Source organism: Xiphophorus couchianus, chromosome 5, assembly GCF_001444195.1.
Source record: "Xiphophorus couchianus chromosome 5, X_couchianus-1.0, whole genome shotgun sequence".
In the NCBI taxonomy this organism is placed as follows: Eukaryota; Metazoa; Chordata; class Actinopteri; order Cyprinodontiformes; family Poeciliidae; genus Xiphophorus; species Xiphophorus couchianus.
The window spans coordinates 1,943,497-1,963,960 of NC_040232.1; the positions used below are offsets into that span (position 1 = coordinate 1,943,497).

The 20,464-nt window shown below is 39.7% G+C and overlaps 1 protein-coding gene across 3 annotated transcripts in view; it reads left to right on the top strand.

Moving 5' to 3' along the window:
• Positions 1–20,464, top strand: part of LOC114144742 (uncharacterized) — a 45,972-nt gene extending 25,508 nt beyond the window's left edge. Inside the window, exons 2-5 of one of the 3 annotated variants that reach the window (XM_028017856.1) lie at positions 16,117–16,425; positions 17,832–17,951; positions 18,205–18,300; positions 19,246–20,464. In XM_028017856.1, coding sequence (XP_027873657.1) covers positions 16,117–16,425; positions 17,832–17,951; positions 18,205–18,254 — 479 coding nt within the window. In that variant the 3' untranslated portion in view covers positions 18,255–18,300; positions 19,246–20,464. Of the gene's footprint in view, positions 1–13,569; positions 13,813–16,116; positions 16,426–17,831; positions 17,952–18,204 lie in introns of those variants that run through there. The other 2 variants (XM_028017857.1, XM_028017855.1) reach the window with 2 other exon arrangements.

A 20,464-nucleotide genomic window follows, 5' to 3' on the forward strand; every position in this document is an offset into this window, starting at 1 on the left:
CTCCCGTTCCTCTCTGGGGGAAAGTCCTTATTAATAGATCCGAGTCAGGTGCTCTGGCCAATCACGGCTCCTCCCAACGAAATGCACTTGAAGTTGGAAGCCTGTGGGAGTGTCGGTGAGTGTGAGGCTGCGTGAAAGAGTGGGAGGCTGCGTGTGTGAAAGGGTGTGAAACCGTGCCGGGCGTGTGAGAGTTTTCTTCTCCGAGAGTGACGGACCGACTCACCTCGCTGCTGTTTCTCGCATGGATTTCTGGAAGGTTCTGCTTCTCTGTGAGTTTTTCGGTTCTTATTTCTGTGTCTTTGTGAAGTCAGGTTCGGTTCAGATGTTGTCAGGTTCGGTTCAGAGTTTATGCGCATTTTATCTGCGGGGTTTAGGAGAGCTATAGGCTGTTGGTGCCGAACCAGAACAGAACCTGTAAGACACCGGAGTCGGATGAAAGTAAGGAAGCAACAGAAACCTTTAAACATCTCCAGGGAGAGACGCGGAGTTTCTGGGTTTTACGGACCGATCCAGTTCGGGCTCCGTTGCATCAGCAGCAGCTCAGGTCCATGAAAGCCTGCAGGAGGTTTGTAGTTTAAACCGTGAATTGGGTTCTGAAGTCATTCAGAACCTGAGAACGTTACATTATAAAACTGATTAAACCCGGATATTGTTGTTTTTAAAGCTATTGATACATTTTATTGTAATTACAGATAATTCTCAGCAAAGAGGCTCATTTTGTCAGATTAATAAGTTAGTAAATAAGCTTCTCATTTCACGCACAATTCTGTAGTAAATGTTTTTATTTGTGTAATATTATAACCTCAAACAATGTTGAAATTCACTGGAAGCAGAAAATGATCACAATAAACAACATGCATCATGTATGTCGCATGTTTCAGATGCAGCCGGAGTCAGAGAAAAACAGTGATGGACAAATACCGTAATATTCAGCTTCCGGGATGAAACACGTTTCCTCCGTTGTTCTCACATCTTCTGCTTTGACCGAAACTATTAAGTAGAGAAAATGTTTCAGAATGAAATCATTTTTCTGACAGTGATTATCAGATCAGATCAGATTTGAGTGTTTTTGTGTTTTCTGCCTCATTTGTCTGATGCCTTGAATAGAGTTCAGGTTAGTTCAGGAGCAACAAGTTACATTTACTTGAGTGACTGTTACACTCCCCAAGGTTCAGGGACGGTAACATAATGATGTGTCCAGAGAAAAAGGGGAATGAAAATATGATTTATTACAAAATGAAGGTTTTCACAGAACCAAAACACAATACAACTTAACCCAATAAACAAAAGTAAAGGACCAACAAATTCAGAAATCACCAAGTGCAAATTAAATAACAAGGTGTTCAAACACATCAGTCTAAAGTAACTCAAAACAACCAAGAAGAGAGGACAAAGGGGAGCACCAAGAACCTCCCAAACACAAGCCTCTAGCTTGTTCAAGGTTTATCTAAAGCAGATTCACCACTTAGCAAAATAAACAAGAACAAAATTGTTCAAACTGTCCAAAAATAGTCACCAAACACAGAAGGTGGGGGTCAGCTTCACACAACCTCTTCCTGCTAGCTGCCCCCCTGGAGGAATGAACTCAGACGTCTTTTATATGGTGCAGGTGGGTCTCATCAACATCTGATTGGCTTTGCTGCTCCAATGGGGGGGCTGCTCTCCTGCAGCCTCTAGGCAGCCAATCAGAAAGCTGTGGATCTATGAAACCGAATAATAAAAAAAAAAACAAAGAGCTGGCACAGCCTCAAGAGGCCAGGGGCCAACAGTGACTTTTTTGAAAAGAAAGTACTTTTAGGAGTATTTTTACTACGCTGTACTTTTTTACTTTTACTCCAGTAATTTTACTATGAAGTGTCAGAAAAATGTTTGGATTTTCAACCCACTGAATGAAAAACAAACGTTTCAACCAAAAACTCAGCAGACACACACCTGCAGTTTCTGTCAGTTTCATCAGTTTTTCACTGACAGAAACTAATTTGGAAAAATTTTCTTTATCCTGACTTTCCTTTTTGACACTTGTGTGAATTATTGTAATTTTGTCCTTAAATTATCAACATTTCCACTGAACTTTATATTTTGGCCAACATGATGATGTAAATATGAAATGATTGATTAAACGTTTTACCAAATACTTTTTCACCACATTTTACTTTTGCTTGAGTAACTTTCTGTTGAAGTCGTGCTGGTCTTAAACATGTTTGGGTTCTTTTCCCTCCGGTGGCTGTGAGACGGAAACGGACCGACTGGTTCTGTGAACTGACCGGGTTCTGTGGAGAAAATGTCTCCGTTCCCCAGGATCAACTCATTATATCTATATGGAGAATCTGGAGCATTTAGTTTCTAACTCTGTGGTCTGTTTGTGTTTCAGTCGCTGCAGCAGCAGCAGCTGCAGCAGCTGCTGCAGTAAATGTAACCAGGAAGGTTGGTGACGACGTGACGCTCAGCCTGGGACGCAAACTGCTGAAACCTGGTGACACGGTGGTCTGGTCCTACGGTCCAAAGACGGGGGAGGAAAATGTTCTCTTCAACATCGACATCGGGAGTCACGATAAACTGACCCAATGGGACCAGTTTGAACTGGATCGGACCACCGGCGCTCTGACCATTAAAAATCTCTCAGCTAACGACTCGGCAGTCTATTGTGGACAGATCTTCAATGGCAACGGGACCAAACGATTCTTCAACCTGACGGTGAAGGGTAAGTGTCTCAGCTGGATCAGTACATACAGGTCCTAGTGGTGCTTTGACTAGGCCAGTCCTTCCACTGCCTCCCTGTAGTTCAGAGAATAGACTTTAAAATGTTTCAGTTAGTTTATAAATCACTGATTGGCTTAAAGATCTGCTGCTGTCGGATCAACCTTCAGGCCTCTCAGGTCTTCTGGTTCTGGTTCTGCTCGGCATCAGAACCAGAATCAAACATGGAGAAGCAGCTTCAGCTTCTATGCTCCACAAATCTGGACCAACCTTCCAGAAAGAGCCGAAACTCTGACCGTAACTCGGATCAGCAGACGACGAGCTTCTTCTCTCACCAACGGGAAAAACCTCTGAAACTAAAATGAACTAAATCTGCTCACTGGTCCCAGTTCAACGAGTCGGGTTCAAACCTTAGATTCTCTCATAGCAAAGTTTGATGGTCGTCTAAACCTCCATGCAAAATGCTAAAAACATTTCAAGCTCTAAATGTTTTGGAGGATTTTAACTCCTGAACTTTATTATTATATTATTTAGCTTGTAGATTAAAAATCTCTTAAATTGGATTTGGAAAAATCCTAGAAATGGAAACTTATTATAAAACCTGCTGCTGTTTGCTTCACAGGGCCTGATCCCATCCAACCCATCCAACCCATCCAACCAACAGCTGAATCTCAACAACATTCAAACACCTGGATCATTATCTGTGTCGTCGTCGTTTTCATTCTCATTTTCATTCTCATCTGTTCCCTCATTGCTTTTATAGTGAAGAAGAAAAAATTATGTGAGTACTTTTATAAGGTGTTTTATTTTTAACATATTAATATTGTTTTATTGTTTATTTTTCTCTCCATTTGGACAAATGAAACAGATCCAGTTAAACTGTGTTTCTCTGAATCCCCTTAAAGTTTAACAACATAATCCATTCACATCTCCCCATTGTGGACAGCAGCAGTGGATGGGTTGGGGATTCCCATGTCACCAAGACTTTGCTTATTGGGAAATCAGATAATGATGCCTAATATGTTAAAACCCCAAAGCACCGTGGTGCAGGCCGGTCACGGCTGCCAGAACAATCCTATGGAAATCTGCAACTGTTCCGAATATTAAAAACTGGTTGGAATTAATGTTGGAAATATGAACAAAAGCTGACTAAGCTAAATAATGAGTTAGAAAACTTCACAAAATCCTGGAACGGTTTCCTCTCCTGCTGGGACGAGTAAATTCCTTTGAGCTGCTGTTTTGGAAAGTGCTGACGAGTGATTATTTCTGTTTACTGTGGTTGTTTCTGCTAACATCGAGGATATTTATAAATGCCAATTTTTTTGTGAAACTTTTATTGATTAATATGGGCTGACCTGGTGGTTTGGTTTTGTTTTGCTCCATTTGTGGTTTTTATTTCGGGGTTGGGAGAGGTTGTATACATGTGTGTTTTAAAATAATAAAAACTTTAATAACAAAAAACAACATAATCCAGCAGTGAGCAGAAATCCCTGAGCTAAGCAGCGTTAGCGTTATTTCAAACTTTAACATTTCACTTCATGTCTTCATTTATGTAAGGCCAAAATAAAGTATTTAAATGTTATTGGTAAAAAAGCCCTGATGTTTGGTTCCTCATCCAGGGATCAGATGTTTGGATCTAAGCAGCTTAATTTAATTATTGTGATGGGAAAAATCCCTGAGATGCTTTTAAACGCAGAATAAACCGACGTCGCCTGAACTCATCATCACTTGTTCAGCTGGATGTTTCTCCCTCATCCTGAATCTGGAATCTTATTTTATTTTATAGTGCAAAGTTTCATTAGATCAGAAGAATCTGTTTAAACATACAGTAATTAAAAACAACCTTTTCTGATTAATTTATTCATTCATCAATATTCCAAATGATTCATTCACTCATTAAATGGTTACGGTTTCGTTTCCTAACCTTTCTGACCGACCGATGCTCATCTCTGTCCTCTCCACAGGCAACAATGATTCGATCGTCTGATTCCCAACATTCAACCTTCTCTCCATTCCTCACCACCAAACCGACTCCTCACCACCGGGCCTCGGCTGATCCAAACCGACTCCTCACCACCGGGCCTCGGCTGATCCAAACCGACTCCTCACCACCGGGCCTCGGCTGATCCAAACCGACTCCTCACCACCGGGCCTCGGCTGATCCAAACCGACTCCTCACCACCGGGCCTCGGCTGATCCAAACCGACTCCTCACCACCGGGCCTCGGCTGATCCAAACTGACTCCTGCCAAAAAAGCCTCCAGATTTCCACTGAACTCTTTTCAGTTCTTCCGCCAACATTTCCTGCCAGCAGCAGTGAACGATGTATAGAGTCAGAAACTGAACATTTTAGTGTCATTCATTCATTTCTTGTTCAGATTCTGGGAGTTTTCTGTTGCTACTGATCATGGTTCTCCTTTGTCCTCAGGGAGAACCACTGGGACCAGGTTCATGTTTGTATCATTGTTTCATGATTCTGTCTGCCTAGTTCAACAGTTCAAAGACCAAATTTACCTTAATGTGCATTAATACAGTCAGTGGGAACTATCTCAGCGCTACAGCTAAAGCTAACATCTAGTCTTCTTTCCTGCTGTTCTCAGGGGTTCGGCCAATCAGCACCAAGGAAAATAAATGCTGCTCCATCATTTGCTGCTTAGCAAACACCAGCCAGTAAAGTGTGTTAAGTAGCAATGCAGGTATTTCAGCTTCCCAGATCCATTTTCATTAGAATATTTTATTCTACAACAAACTAAACAAAGAGTGATATTTCACAGAAAACACTGAAACAACGTGCCTAACCTTTGATTTTACAGTAAAAATGTATTCTGTTCAGTTAGCATTAGCGCTTCAAAGCTAAATCCCCTAAAACTTTTTGTTGTTTGATGTTAAGAAGCATTTTTCATCTCAGGATCTCATAAGAGCTAAAACATGTGAGCAGGTTATTAAAAGATTTAAAAGATCTAACGGTTGATCACCAATCTTTTAAAAAGCCAAACTTACCGGTTCAGATTTTGGCCGATACGTTTTGTCTGAATTTTGGCTCAAGTTGCTGAACAGTTTGGTCACTATTGTTACCTTAAACATGGAGACATGTCTGTCAGTCAGAGCTTTCTCACAGGAGAGCAGAGGGCAGAGGTCGACTTTTAGACCTTTGCTGACCTTTGCTGACCTTTGCTGAGGTCGATAACATCAGTGGATAAGATCAGCTTCACATGTAAAAATCAATCGATCACCCATCTCCCAAAATTCAGGAAATTGGCGCCAATAAATTGTCTGGCCGATAAATCGGTGCACCCTTAGAGAAAACCAAATATTTTGCTTAAACATCTTCATACTTTCTCCAAAACAGCCAGCATGTTGTCATAGGCTCTTATTTAATGCTTAAGGTTAAGTTATTTTATTTAAAACCAAAAATCTAATTTATTTGAAATGGACTCAAACTTAATAAGTGTGCATGTAATACCTGCAAAAATCTGGACCAGGGGTTTGTTCAATAAATCACTAATGTCAATTTAAACTGAAATAAAAAGATCAAATTGTGTCTGGAGAACTTTTCTTTCATCTGAAACTGATTTTTTGTTCTGTTTATTTATTGTTTTAAGTTTTAATCTTCACAGATGTTTCTCTAACTGTCTGCTTGTGAAGCATAATAATCATAATTCAGTCTTTATGGTAATAATAACTGTGTCAGCATTTTCTGCCTCAGTCTGAACTGATTCAGTTTCCCTCTGGTGTGTGAAAGTTATTTCAGAGTGTTGGGTTTTGGGCCTGCAGGGCTGAGTTGCAGGTGTTTGTCCTTTTGCTCCTCCCCTTTGCAGGTGTTGCTGGTCCTTTAAGTATTTGAGCCTCGTTGGGCCGTCTCCACCTTCTGGGTCCGCTCTGCTGATTGTGGTTCTCTGCTGTCGGCCTCGGCTCTCCTCCTTTTGCACATTTGAGTTTGTCTTTGTTTTTGCACCTTTTACATCATACATCACATCCAAGCATTTGCCTCACACCACTGACACTGACTATCACAGTTCATTGTAATTTTTGTTAATAAATATTCCTTTTTCTGCACTTTGACCACTGCATGGTCTCCCGTTTCTGAAAATAACGGGAAGGAGTAAAAACTGGAAAACAGATTCAGCTGCTGTGCTCCGGGAGTCGGATCATGTCTTGGATTTAAAAACTAAAGTAACGTGCTTTTATAGTAAAAAGAGAGGACACATCATGGCCAACTGTCCGGTTTTAAACAAAACAAACACTAAACTGGTTGCTCTGATTAAAACTGTAAGTCACGTTATTCAGTCACTTTCAACAAAAGTCTTGTGAACCTGCTGATTGTCAGCCTGTCGTTGTGGACGGGTTTGTTTCTGTGTCTCTGCTGCTGAGAAAATGTCTAAAAATATTGCAGGATATCGCCGCCTCTCAGGCAAAACCTGATTTTAGGGTTAGGGTAACCCTTACCCTTACCCTAAGCATGGCAGTAGTTAGCCTCTGCTACACTAGTGAAGGACAAATGCTAACTAAAAGTGTCCGGGCATAACATTATGACCACCTGCCTCATCGTGCAGCCCGGTCATGACCCAGTGACCGGCTCTTCCTCTGGACCCCTGCAGAGAAAGAGCCGGAGTCCAGAGGTTTTTCTTCTTTCATACTGTTGGAGCTATTTATTCTTTATTGCTTTATCCACTTGAATTTTGGTAGTTAATTCTTAAATTTCTATTTTTTGTATTATTTACAGAGTTTATTTTCAGGTTAATAATTGTTGATTCTATTTATCTTTTGTTTTATTATTTTTTTCTTTACTTTCTTTCTAAGTAAGACAGGAAGTAACGTGGGTCAGTCCACTTTCTATCAGTGAGGCATAAAGACAGTAAAGGACCAGCAGGGATGTTGGTGTTTGGGGTTTATGGTTTTTACCAGAGCAAGAGAGGCAGCATGAGAACAAAGGAAAGCTTGAACTCTGAAATTTTTTGCTGAAATAGGAAAATAAATCCAGAACAAACAACAAGTTTGGACAATGAACCTTTTTCTGCCTGTGTACAGAAACTGGACCCCAGCGCCTAATAATGGTTTGATGGAACTTTTGTTGGATGTTTGGCTTGGCAAACAATCATCACTAAACATATATTAATATTCAGCTGTAAGGCACGGATTCTAAGCAGCTGATGTGAAAAACAACCGAGGAATTGCTGCAGCCATGGGCGTAGGTTTGGGTATGGACGGTCGTGACATGTCAAGACCAATATTCAAGGGATATAAAATAGTCCCGACCAATTTTTGCCATATTAATTAAAAAAAAAAACATATGTATTTTTTAACCAAAACAAAATAAATAAACGAAAATCTACATTGATTAGTTTAATATTTCAATATACTACGCAGTGGTAGCATTCATTTTAAAATTCGCTGTTCTGAACTATGACGACCCGCCATTGGCTCACAGAACGTGGATCTACGTTCTTTGATTGGCTGCACCAGGCGGCGGCCAGCTGGCCACACGCGGACCGGAAGCTTGGTCCACGGTGCTGACAGTGAACGCGTCTCCTTCTGAGTTTGACATTTATTATGAGTCTCCATGTCGCCACCAAAAAAGAAAAGGACGACAGACATTAGAAGTTATTTCGCTGCCTCGGCTGTAAGTACAGTGAGGGCAGTGGCGCAAAAGGTGGCTATGCAGTGTATGCAACGCATAGGGGCGCTGCACTAGAGGGGGCGCAAAAACGATGTGGGGAATTTTTTTTATATAGTCAGCATTTTATGTACTTAACAGCTGTTTGAGTATGAAATGATCAATAACAGAGGAACAGCACTGATTAGGCGCCCCCCTCCCATACAGGCAGCTTGGGCAGCGGCTGAGGCGCGTTTTGTTTTCTTTTAAATTTGTAGTAATGCCTCGACAACAGGGAGCTAAAGTTTTTAAAAATAAAACTTTTAGACAATCTTCTAATTTATTTAAACCCCTCCACATGCTGGCTTGCACGCCGAACCTCCCGGCAACTTGCAGGTGTTGGGGCGCAGAAAAAACTCCGGGGCCCAAAACAGAAAACGGAAGAGGGGGAAGGATAAAGATGTTGGAGAGACGAAGAAAAGCTTTTCAAAGTGGTTGAAAGACAGAAGGTAAGAAATGTCAGTGTATCAACAAGAGAGTTGATACACTGACCTCTCTTGTCCTGCGTGACAAGAGAGTCACGCAGGACTCCGCCGCCCTGTTTTTTTACGGAATGAAACTTTTAAGACGGATTTAAGCGGCTGCTCGCTGGACTCCGCCATCCAATTATCACCACAACAGCATAAAGTTAAAGCCGTTTAGTTTCCGCTGTTAGAGCCCAGGATTCACAGCGTTTCTTACACAGGATTTCTTTTAACGCGAACGCCATCAACTCATTCACACTTTAATTTTAAAAGAGAATTTACTCTCAGTTGTCTCTCCCCTTCCACGGAGTCCCGTCAAGCATCAGATTCCAGCTGGTAAACCAAATACCAGTCCCGGAAAAGGATCTAAACTCATTCTGAAGAGTTTAGCCGTGCGCACGGTCCTTCTGGATTCGGTTTCACCCGCTGGATTCCTTCAGTATCTTGGGATCCGGCTTCGAAGGACCAAATTAATGTCAGGTTCATCTACCTAAGCATTCTCAAACTGAAAAAGAAGAGAGAGACAAGTGAGTTTTAGATTTACTAGCAAGGAGAACGGACAGCAGCGTGCTTTAGTTACAATCTACCCGCTCTAAAACAGCTCCTCCCAGAGACTTTCTTTTTATTTCCTTAGGGCGGTCCTAGTTACAGAGCCTATTCAGGGGTCTCAAACTCCAGTTCTCGAGGGCCGCAGTCCTGCAACTTTTAGATGTGCCTCTGCTGCACCACACCTGAACAGAATAATTAGGTCATTAAGGCTCTGGAGAACTGATCTACACAAGGAGGAGGTCATTAAGTCATTTCAATCCAGTGTTTTGTACCTGTGGCTCATCTAAAAACTGCAGGACTGCGGCTCTCGAGGACTGGAGTTTGAGACCCCTGGATTTGGTTATCTTGAGTTAATCACATAGCAGCTGCTTCTTCTGTTCTCTTGAGTCACAGGTGTGTTGCACCTGCAAGCTGCTGTAATGTAGAATGCAAAACTCAGAGTTCTTGTTTATTTCCTTCTGTAGAAACGGTGCAGGAACTGATGAACCCACAGAACAAGGAGGTGTCTTGTGCATCCGTGTCTCATGTACAGTTCCTCTGTTTCTGGTTCATAAACTTCGACCCTTAATCATCCGTCAGTCATCACTCTTGCTGCAGACCATCTGGTGTCAGCTTCCAATTTGACCCGTTTAGATGTCTTCCTGCAAGCATCTCTCACTAGGCACAAATTCCAAAAGCAAACAAGAGTATTTATATTTGTAATTAATTTAAACGCATCACTATCCCACAAACATCCTGTTTCCAGCAACCCAAAATATCCTTTACTGTTAAAAAAAAGCCCAGGGTGGCACCCAATACGCCAACGTACTTGAACCGTACAAATGCATAAAAATTCTCCCTACTTTCTGACATACTGAAAGTTCCTCTTCCTGGATATTTACCCTGACTGGTTCTTCCCTTTGCTGGACATCTTTGCTTTTTTCCGCCAGTCTGGATTCGATTCTGTCATTTTTAATCTTCAGCGATACAATCTGTTTATTTAACTCTTCATTTTCTCTCTCTAGCCACTCGAGTTTTTCTGTTTTTGCTCTTAATTTGTCCGCTGCAGTGTTTCTCTGTTTTTTCCGGTCCTCTTCCAGTTTATGTTTTATTCTCAATTTGGCTTCATTATCACATCTTAGTTGGCGTATACTTGCATTTTCTTCCTCCAGGTCCAGATTAATTTTTCTGATTTGTTTTTTGTAAAATGCATTTGATTTTAGAAGTAAGCTATTTTCCTCATGCCAGTCGTGTGTCTTGTCCGTTCTGTTTAGTCTCTCTAGTTTAATCTTCAGACTTTCTACGGTTTTCTGAAGCTCTTGGTTCTCCTCCTGCAGCTTGCTGCGGTTCTTCTGTAAATTGTTAATTTTTGCCAACAAAAAATGTTCTTCTTCCATCTTTGCTCTCTGGTTCAAACTGCAAATGAATTTCTCTGTGGAATCTGGGAATACAAAGGCAGCCGCCAGTGATGTCATAGACAGGATGAGTGACATCACTGTGACATCAAAGCCACAAGAAGTCTGTTGGGTGTGGGGGAGGGGGGATGTTTTTTTTAAAACTTTATTCACAGACACACTGTACAACGACAGAGTGAAACATTTGTTCTGCCTCCAGAAAAAAACAAATACAGATAAATATATTCAAGATGAAGAAAAAGCTACGGGGCTTCGGTTCCCAACTGTTCATTCAAAGCAGTACAGAGTTCAATTGTTTTAATAGCTATTTTCTGCCTTTGATAGTCTGGATATAAAACTCAAGTTCATTGTAAAATGCAGCAAAGCATGGCTTCCCCTACCTGGAACAATGAATATGATATTTAAATAGTGACAATAAAGGATTTGTGAGAAACTCTGAACTGTTGGGCTCTTTGCACCTCAGCTTCCGCGTTCGGGGCAAAGCGGCTCAATCTTTTCCGATCTATTGAAAAAGGCTCTTTACACTGGGTGTTTGCAGGGCTTGTCCAAGGTAACAATTAATGATGAACATCGATCCGAAGCCCCGACAATAAGCTGGAGAAAGGTTTTAACATGTTCGCCTCGTTATACACAGATACGAAGGTGAGTTTTACTTTCTTTAAACTTTGTGGCTAACATTAGCTTTAGCTTATGCTAGACATTTGTAAAAATGTGCTATTTAAGTATCTAAACATTTTTCATCCATTCTAACGGACAATGTTTTTACCTTGTTTTCAAGTATATTACCTGCGTTTATTGTCGTTAGTGTCAGAGACCAAGTAACGGTCTAGGGTACTATAATGTCCCCTCCAGTTCTCCCCGGTTCCTACGCCTACGGCTCTGACTGTTATCCTGGACCTGTGCTTCTGTCTGCTCTGTCCTCTCAACCCTCAGCCGATCACAGTACAGTCACAACGCTCATACTGCTGTTCCTTCCTGTTGAAAGGGAGTTGTTCTCCACCACAGTCGCCCCGTGCTTTAGATGTAGAAATTGTTGGTAAATCAACAATCAGATGGGCTTAATTTATATCCAGTAATCAGTTTATAACAGTGATGAACTAAAATTGTGACTGGATCTTAATCTAAGTATTTTTTGTTCAAATGAATTGAATTGATTTAAACTGAATTTAGACCAAACCAGACAAAAACTGGTTTGGATGAATTTGACCTGGTTGAATTATAAAGTGGACTAAGCTGACAGCAGTGCAGTAAATTCCCTGGTAGATGGCTTTGCTGACTTTATATTTGATAAAAACAAAGTGGACATGAACAGCAGATGGCGTTGCTGTCCAAATCCTCTCTGACTGTGGAATAAACATCCCACTGGACTTCAAGCACGGTCGATTCTGTGCCTCTACACTTTTCCTTTAGGTTCTGGGACCTTAGTTCCCACATTAAAGTCAAAATGTATTTTCATCTATAAAGACAACTGGGCAACTTTATATCCCAAGTATGACGCTCATGATGTTGTCAGATTACTTTACGACTAAGAGTCTTCAGTCAGAGGCTTCAACAAGTTTGCTGTAATGCAGACTGCTACAAGAGATCCTTCCTAACAACCATTTGAAGAACCTTGAATAACATGATATTTAACCATATTTTACTTAATTTTAGGATCAATAATGTATTCTTGAATTCAAATTGAATTTAACTTTGTATGTCTCTTGAGACTCCAGTGGTTGTCTACACCTTCTGAATCTCTCCCAAATTCTTTATTGGGCTTCGTTTCACAATCCTGACAAAATTGTCCTAGACAGTTGTGCACATTGTCCTACCACACTTTCTTTCTTCCACTCAACTTTCCATTAACACGCTTGCATATAGAGCTTTGTGGCGTACCCTTCAACATTTTGTCAAGATAATAAAAATAACGCATTACATAAATCAAATATATAAATGAGTTTACTTTTTCTAACTCAAGTATTCAAATAAAACTTTTAGACAATCTTCTAATTTATTTAAACCCCTCCACATGCTGGCTTGCACGCCGAACCTCCCGGCAACTTGCAGGTGTTGGGGCGCAGAAAAAACTCCGGGGCCCAAAACAGAAAACGGAAGAGGGGGAAGGATAAAGATGTTGGAGAGACGAAGAAAAGCTTTTCAAAGTGGTTGAAAGACAGAAGGTAAGAAATGTCAGTGTATCAACAAGAGAGTTGTAAATATTCAGGTTAGCTTAAGCTAGCCTACAATGATGATGTTCGCATCCACCTCAAAAATATGTAGTTGCGCCCCTGAGTGAGGGGACCCATAAGTTAGATATCTATCACACAACGCATTTGTGGTAAAGTCCGGTGTTTAGTAAGGTCAGCACTGAATGTGAGGTAGAATAGGTCTGTTAATTATGTAATACTTTTTCACATAGGATGCTCAGACAGCAATTTTATGAATCTTTTTTCCTCTTAAATGCATAATATCTCAACAATTGGATCTTTTTCCTGAAGTGCAAGAAGTCATTTTTTGTTCTTATCTGCAGTTGTGTTTGTTGTATAATCAGTAGATCCAGAGGATATTTCTTTTGATCTTACTTGTAATGTTTGCTGAATTTTGATCAGGAAAAAATAAAGTGTTCTTGAACTGATCTGCTGAGTATGACTGTATCTGGTTGTATACACAAGATGTATGATCAAGTTATGGTTATGGTTGGGGGGAGGGGGCTATAAGCCAATGTGGTGCCCCCCCCACACACACACACTGGTCAAAAATGGTCGGGGGGGTTGGTCAGTAAGTTGTAAGGTCCCACCAAAACGTAGACCAAACCTACGCCCTTGGCTGCAGCTGTGAAGTTAAAAACACTACAGTGAAAATGAGTCAGCATTTCAGAAAGTCACCTCATGTGAGCTTCTTCCTTTAGAGGAACAGAGAGGGAAGGACGGACGCCTCTTCTTCCTCCTCTCTTCTTCCTCCTTCTCTTCCTCCTCAGTCTTCACCAGCCCGCCTCTCTCTCAGCTTCAGCCACTCGGTGCCTTCTCCCATCATGTCTCCTCTTATCTGCTCAGGGATTTTCGCCATTCTTCTCGGTGAGTGCTCACCTCTTTACGGCTCCGTCCTGATGGGATTCAGACCTTTAGCTGCCATGTTCTGAAGTTTTAGACATTTAGACATTTAGATATTTAGACATTTAGATATTTAGATATTGGCACCGGTGTTACGCCCAGAAACGCGCGCCCTGCCGCAGCAGCGCGCATCGCTCTAAACTCTCCATATTGGTGAGAAAACGGACTGAAATCTGACCGAAGAGGAAACTTTTAAAACTTTTATTCGTAACATTGTCACGTTTCTTAACCATGTAAGCCATAAAACGGTGGGTTTTATTTCGCGGATTAATTGAAATAAATACGGTTTTTATAGCTTTATTGAGTCAAACGTTTTTCAGTGTCTGATGAAAATGTTGATGGTTTGAAATTCTCCGATTTTTCTTTTAACACAATAATGGCTTAAAGCATTACAAAACAGAAGCCCGTTATGTAGAACATTTTATATAATCTTTAACTGTCTAGTCTATTAATGTAGGGGGGATGATTTTAATTTCTGAGCCTGACAATATTTATATCCCCTGTCTTTTGTCCTGTTGATATGAAACTTATAGCAGAAGCTCAGAGAACAAGTGTCATTACGTAGAAAAGGTCAAATCCATCTTAACTCTTTATTTCTCCATTTCAGCAGGGGATGCATTTTTTGGCAAAGCCTGTTATTAGCCTGCTGATATCTGCATGCCCTCTCTATTTTCCTCAAATATCATCCTATTGATATAAAACTTATACCAGCAGTTATGGGAACAAATGTGATTATGTAGAAAATGTTATTTCTTTATTATCTCTATTGCAAGGATACTGAAGGAAATAAATCTGACAAAACAACCTTGCTAAATGTAAAGCATGCACAAACATATTCATAACAAAAATGTTTGGAAAACCAATTACATCAAGGAAATTTATGTCACATGTTTAAACTGAAAATCCACTGAACTGCAGTCATTACAGAATTAGATTGGTACAAACATAAAATCTATAAACACATTGCACAGCAGCAGTCTGTGTCGGTTTGTGGGACCTTAATGCAGCCTTGGTGGTTCCACCAGTTCCATCTGTCACATGTGATCTGTAAATAAATAATACAAAAATAACAACATAAATAATGTTTTTAGTTCCTTATCTGTTTACTGAAGGTGATTTTGGGTTTTGCCAACATAAAGCTTCTTCTTAATCATCAATATATGATTGGTAGAACTTTATTTGAGGAGACGACAGCATGTTCCTGACATGTATGGAGGTAAAAAAAATTCTAGGACCACAAGCATCTGTGTTTAATGTTTTACGACTGTACTTAAAAAAAAAAAAAACTTAAGCTACTTCCCACTTACCTGCCTTGGGTGTTTATTGATTTTATCATGGTTTATTTTTGTATATCTAAATACTTTGCAACTATTTGCAACTATTTTAAGGATGGTATATGGTTTGCTTGAATTGATTTTTCACTGCATTACATTGTTGTTTTGCCCACATATGATCTTCTTATACAATATTTAGTTAAACTTGTTCCTAGACACAGCGCCTGCTATCAGAGAGCTGCTCAGCACAGAGGATCCAATTATGAGTTTAATCACAGAGCGACAGGAACACGATGGTTAAGTTTAGTAACGGAGTGACGGTGAGTTAGCATCGCTGCTAGCAGCTCGTTTCTCTGAAGAACTGACAGTAATAAAGAGAAAAGCAGAGAAGCTGGTCAGAGATCTGAGCTGCTGTTCTGTAAAACTACATCATGTTAGCTTGGTGTGATGTGAATTTTATTTTTTGTTTGTATTTAAAATATGATAAAGTTCATAATCTGAGTCTTTATCATTATGTTTGGGCCAGGAACATTTATTTATAAGACAATAAATAAATAAATAGGTTCATTTAGTCCATCAGAAGCAGAACCTCGAGATTCTCTGTTGAGAAATAACCGCAGCTGCTGCTCTTCAGACCCAGAATCTGGACCAGAACCGAACCGTATTTAATTAATTCACATATATGTCCATTTATTATTATTGATACTTTAATTAAAGATGAGTTGCACAAGTTTATGCCATGGTGGTGGGGCATGACATGTTAGCATACACCTCAGAAAGTCTGTTGTGAGCCTGATTGCATGTTTAGTTTTCTCAGTGACTCCAGAAGATGTAAAACTTTATATAACAAACGTAGCAGAAGATCCTGAGTTGATTTACTGAAACACACAGAGACGAGTTTTTAGCAGAAACGTTTTCTGACTCTGAGGAGAAAAGATAAAAAATTGTTCAGTTTCTAAATGTGAGCTTTTTTTCTCCTGTTTTCCTTGTTTAGTTGCTTTGACTGCAGCAGAGGAAGTTCAACACCTGACAAAGAAGACTGGTGAAAATGTCACCTTTGACCTTGGGGTCCAAGATCTGAAACATGACGACCATGTCGTCTGGTCGCACGGTGCCAGCAGCTCTGTGATCTACAACGTTTACATCGGAAAGGATCTGATCAACCAGCGGAGGAGATTTGACCTCAGCCTGAGAACCGGCTCGCTCACCATTCACGCTCTCTCTTCTGGAGACTCTGATGTTTACCTTGGACAGATCATCAACGGCAGAGGAACCAGAAAACGCTTCAACCTGACTGTAGAGGGTGAGTGACTCGGTTCAAAACCAAAACATGAGACAAAGTCTCAGAAACATTAAAGCCACAGTAAGAAGATCTGAGCGTTTCCTGTTCCTGATGAGATGCCAGAATGTTCAGCTGAACTTCAGGCTCTGCGTTTTTCTTTTGCAGATTTATGGATCATATTTAGCAGCACAACAAAGAAACGATCTGGTTTCTACTGGCAGTTTAACTTTGAATTAATCAGTTTAACCACAACTCAGTCTGGACTATCACCCTCCCTCTGTTCAAAAAAAAATCTGTCTGTCTGTCTGTCTGTCTGTCTGTCTGTCAGCTTCTGACAGAAGAGGCAGATTATATAAGACTTATTTTCTTCAAACTACACATTTTCATTCAAAACTTTAATGTCAACATGTTCATTTTAAATACTAAATTAATAAACAGAAAATAAATCAACAATACTCAAACACCAACTATTGAATTTCAAAAAGGCAAACAATAAAATACAATTCAAATAAATAATATTTGCCACGTCATGTAATGTTGGTCACATCTGACAGTAAAATACATTCAAACAAATACTAACTAAAATGGACAATATGAGTATGCTCTCCTAAACACAACATGAAAGTATTTACTGCATTAAGTTTTCCTGTGTTTGAAGCAGGATTTTGATTTGCAGGTTGTGATTATTGATTGTTACTCTGGATGATCAGAGAGGAGCTGAACGAGTTCAACTCGTATAAACTTAACTTAACCTGTTAACCTGTTATAAGACTGTTATAACCTGTTAACCTGTTATAAGACTGTTATAACCTGTTAACCTGTTATAAGACTGTTATAACCTGTTATAAGACTGTTATAACCTGTTAACCTGTTATATCACTGTTATAACCTGTTAATCTGTTATAAGACTGTTATAACCTGTTAACCTGTTATAAGACTGTTATAACCTGTTATAAGACTGTTATAACCTGTTAACCTGTTATATCACTGTTATAACCTGTTAATCTGTTATAAGACTGTTATAACCTGTTAACCTGTTATAAGACTGTTATAACCTGTTAACCTGTTATAAGACTGTTATAACCTGTTAACCTGTTATAAGACTGTTATAACCTGTTAACCTGTTATAAGACTGTTATAACCTGTTATAAGACTGTTATAACCTGTTAACCTGTTATATCACTGTTATAACCTGTTAATCTGTTATAAGACTGTTATAACCTGTTAACCTGTTATAAGACTGTTATAACCTGTTAACCTGTTATAAGACTGTTATAACCTGTTAACCTGTGCTGTCTCTGTTTCTGGTGCAAAAACCAAGAGAAATAAACATGATGCATTAATACTTCCTGTAATGATGGTGGAGCTGGTCAGGAATCTGACTCTAATCTGACCCTGAACCTGTTTGTCTCCTGATTGCTTCACAGATCCCATCCCAGTGACCTCTGACCCCCCTCACAGCAGGGAACCCTGGGTAATTGCAGTCATTGTGATTGGCTGCATCTTCTGTGTGGGACTCTTTAGTTACGCACTGAAGACATATTTCGGTTAGTATCATAAAAGTTGAGTCTTTTTATCATATAAATATTAAAACTCAGTTGTGATTATTTATTTCTATTCAACATTTTCAGTAAATCTCAACTCAGCTGAACATACAGATTTAATATTTGCTTTTAACTTGAAGAACATTTCAGGAATAATCTGACAATTTTAGTGTGAAACATTTTTTATTTATGCTACCAGATGATATTCTGATCATAATCTTTGCTGCATAATGCAGAGCTGTGTTGATCTTTGCAGAGAAGACCAGAGTTAATCTGACCAGCAGCAGCAGCAGCAGCAGTTTGTGACCAAAGCCAAGAGGAAACTGGTCCACAGATCAGCTCGGCGCTCCGGGTCGGGACCGGCTGACGGATCCTTTCTGAAGAACTTTTCCAACTCCGTCTGCTCTGATCCTTCTTTCCCACAAATGTTTCTCCATTTTAAATCAGAACTGATATTAGAAGTAGTAGAACAATAAGTTAGTAAAGTTTTGTTTCTAAAGCACATTTTCACAAACAGCAGTCAGAAAATTCTTCAAAGGAAACATAAATACAATACATTCATCATTTTATTTTCATAAACTTGTACCAGAAAAGAAGTGTATTTTTAATACATTTATACTTCTTCTCTGCCTTCAACATGTTCCATCACTTCATTTTTATTGTTACTCCTTGGGAAAATGAACTTTTAGATGTAGCATCTTCAGTTTCTTCTTCTTTCTGTGAACTAAGACTTGATGTTGGTAAAGATGAAGCAGATCTTCTGGGATCCCTCAGGGCTTTGTGTGTGAACCGGCTGTAAGCTCAGAGCTGGTGAAATAACACAGGACTGGAAATAATCTGCTACTGGAAGATATTTTTAAAATGTTTGATGACAGACGGGTTTGGCTGGAGTTTAACTAACAGAACAGTTCAATCAATAGATGGTCAGGAAAAGGAGCAGCAATATTTATTTACTTCCTGTTTCTGCCCTTTGACCTCTGACCTCAGTTTCTGATCCGTTTCACTGCTGATGATCAGTTTAATAAGGATGTAACTGTTGGATTTTCAGCACGCCTTGGGTCAGACTGTCCTGCAGGCAGAACGATCTGGAACAGTTCTGCCTATTCCAGACGGGAATATCGGGAATAAATATTCCTATCTGGAATAGATATTAGACATGTAGAACCTAATTTTAGCTTTTAAAAGAACCTACAGATAGGTTCTTTTAAAAGCTAATTTTAGGCCTTATTGGTATAAATTATGTCCTATAGAGGAAAATCTGTGTTTAAAGACAAATCTGTTTGTTTTATTGACCCAGAAATGGACCAGGACCAGAGGACCAGGAACAGGAGCTCCTGCTTTACAGACTTTAGATCAACATTGGATAATTTTTCTTCTTTTGCTCTTTGGTTTATTTTGTTTATATTTACTTTTAATTCCTGTAAAGTATTTTAAATTGCCTTGTTGCTGAAAATGTGCTATATAAATAAAATGACCTTTAGCTGATGAACAGAAAAACTTCTCTTTTTCTGTAAAAAGAGTTTTTCTCTCCTCCAGTAAACCGATCAGATGGGTTTTTAAACAGTTTTACCTTATAATGTTCTGGTCCAGGTTTCAGGTTCTGATCCGGTCCACATATCTGAATAAAACCATTTTCCTTCCAGAATCACGTCGGTATCAGGTTCCTGCGATGCCTCATCTGTGTTCTTGGTCCTGGTGTCTCATCGTCTCCCATGGAGCCTCTCTGGGGTTCGGGTCAGGAAGGGGTACCACTGTTGCCATGGTGACTAAAGAAATGTTGGTACTTTGGGCACCAGATCAGCCTCTGAATAAAGTTTGTGAGCAGAAGGAAGCATGAAGGTTCTGGTAGACGCTGCGTTGATGGTGGACTTCAGAACCCAGTGGACCAGAACCAGCAGTTGTCATGGTGACCAAGATCATCTCTGACTGGACTGGGTCCTGATCCTCTCCTCTCTTCCTTTGGAACCTTGATTTACAAATAAAAACTTTATTTTATGAAAAGAAAACTTTGGATCATTACACAGCTCTCTCCTTTTTCCTTTTTTGGACATTTTCTTCCACTCAACTTTCCGGTGTCAGTATGCTTGGGCACAGCAGGTTCGTTAGCTGCTGTAGTTCTGATGTTTTGTTACTTTTTCAGACGTTTTGGATTTTCATCAGCTGAAAAATGTAATCCTGACAGTTAAAGCTAAAATTGGTCCCTGTGCAGTAAAACTTTTCCACTTTCTTCACTTGGCTGTTGAAGTTCAGCTTTTCAAAAACAAACACCTTTAAATCTGGGAAAAGTGCAACAGCGCCATCCACTGACGTTTTATGGGCACTGCATGGCTCCATGATGAATAACCAGATTTTGTAATGAGTGAAAAATACGTAAAAGTCAGAAGGAATAATAGATATTTTTTACCTTCTTCCATAAAGTGCAAACTACGACTGGTGTAAATGAATGTAAATATTTACTGAAGCTAAACTGATGCTCTTAATTGGCGTTTATTCATAAATGTCAGAGATTAATATCT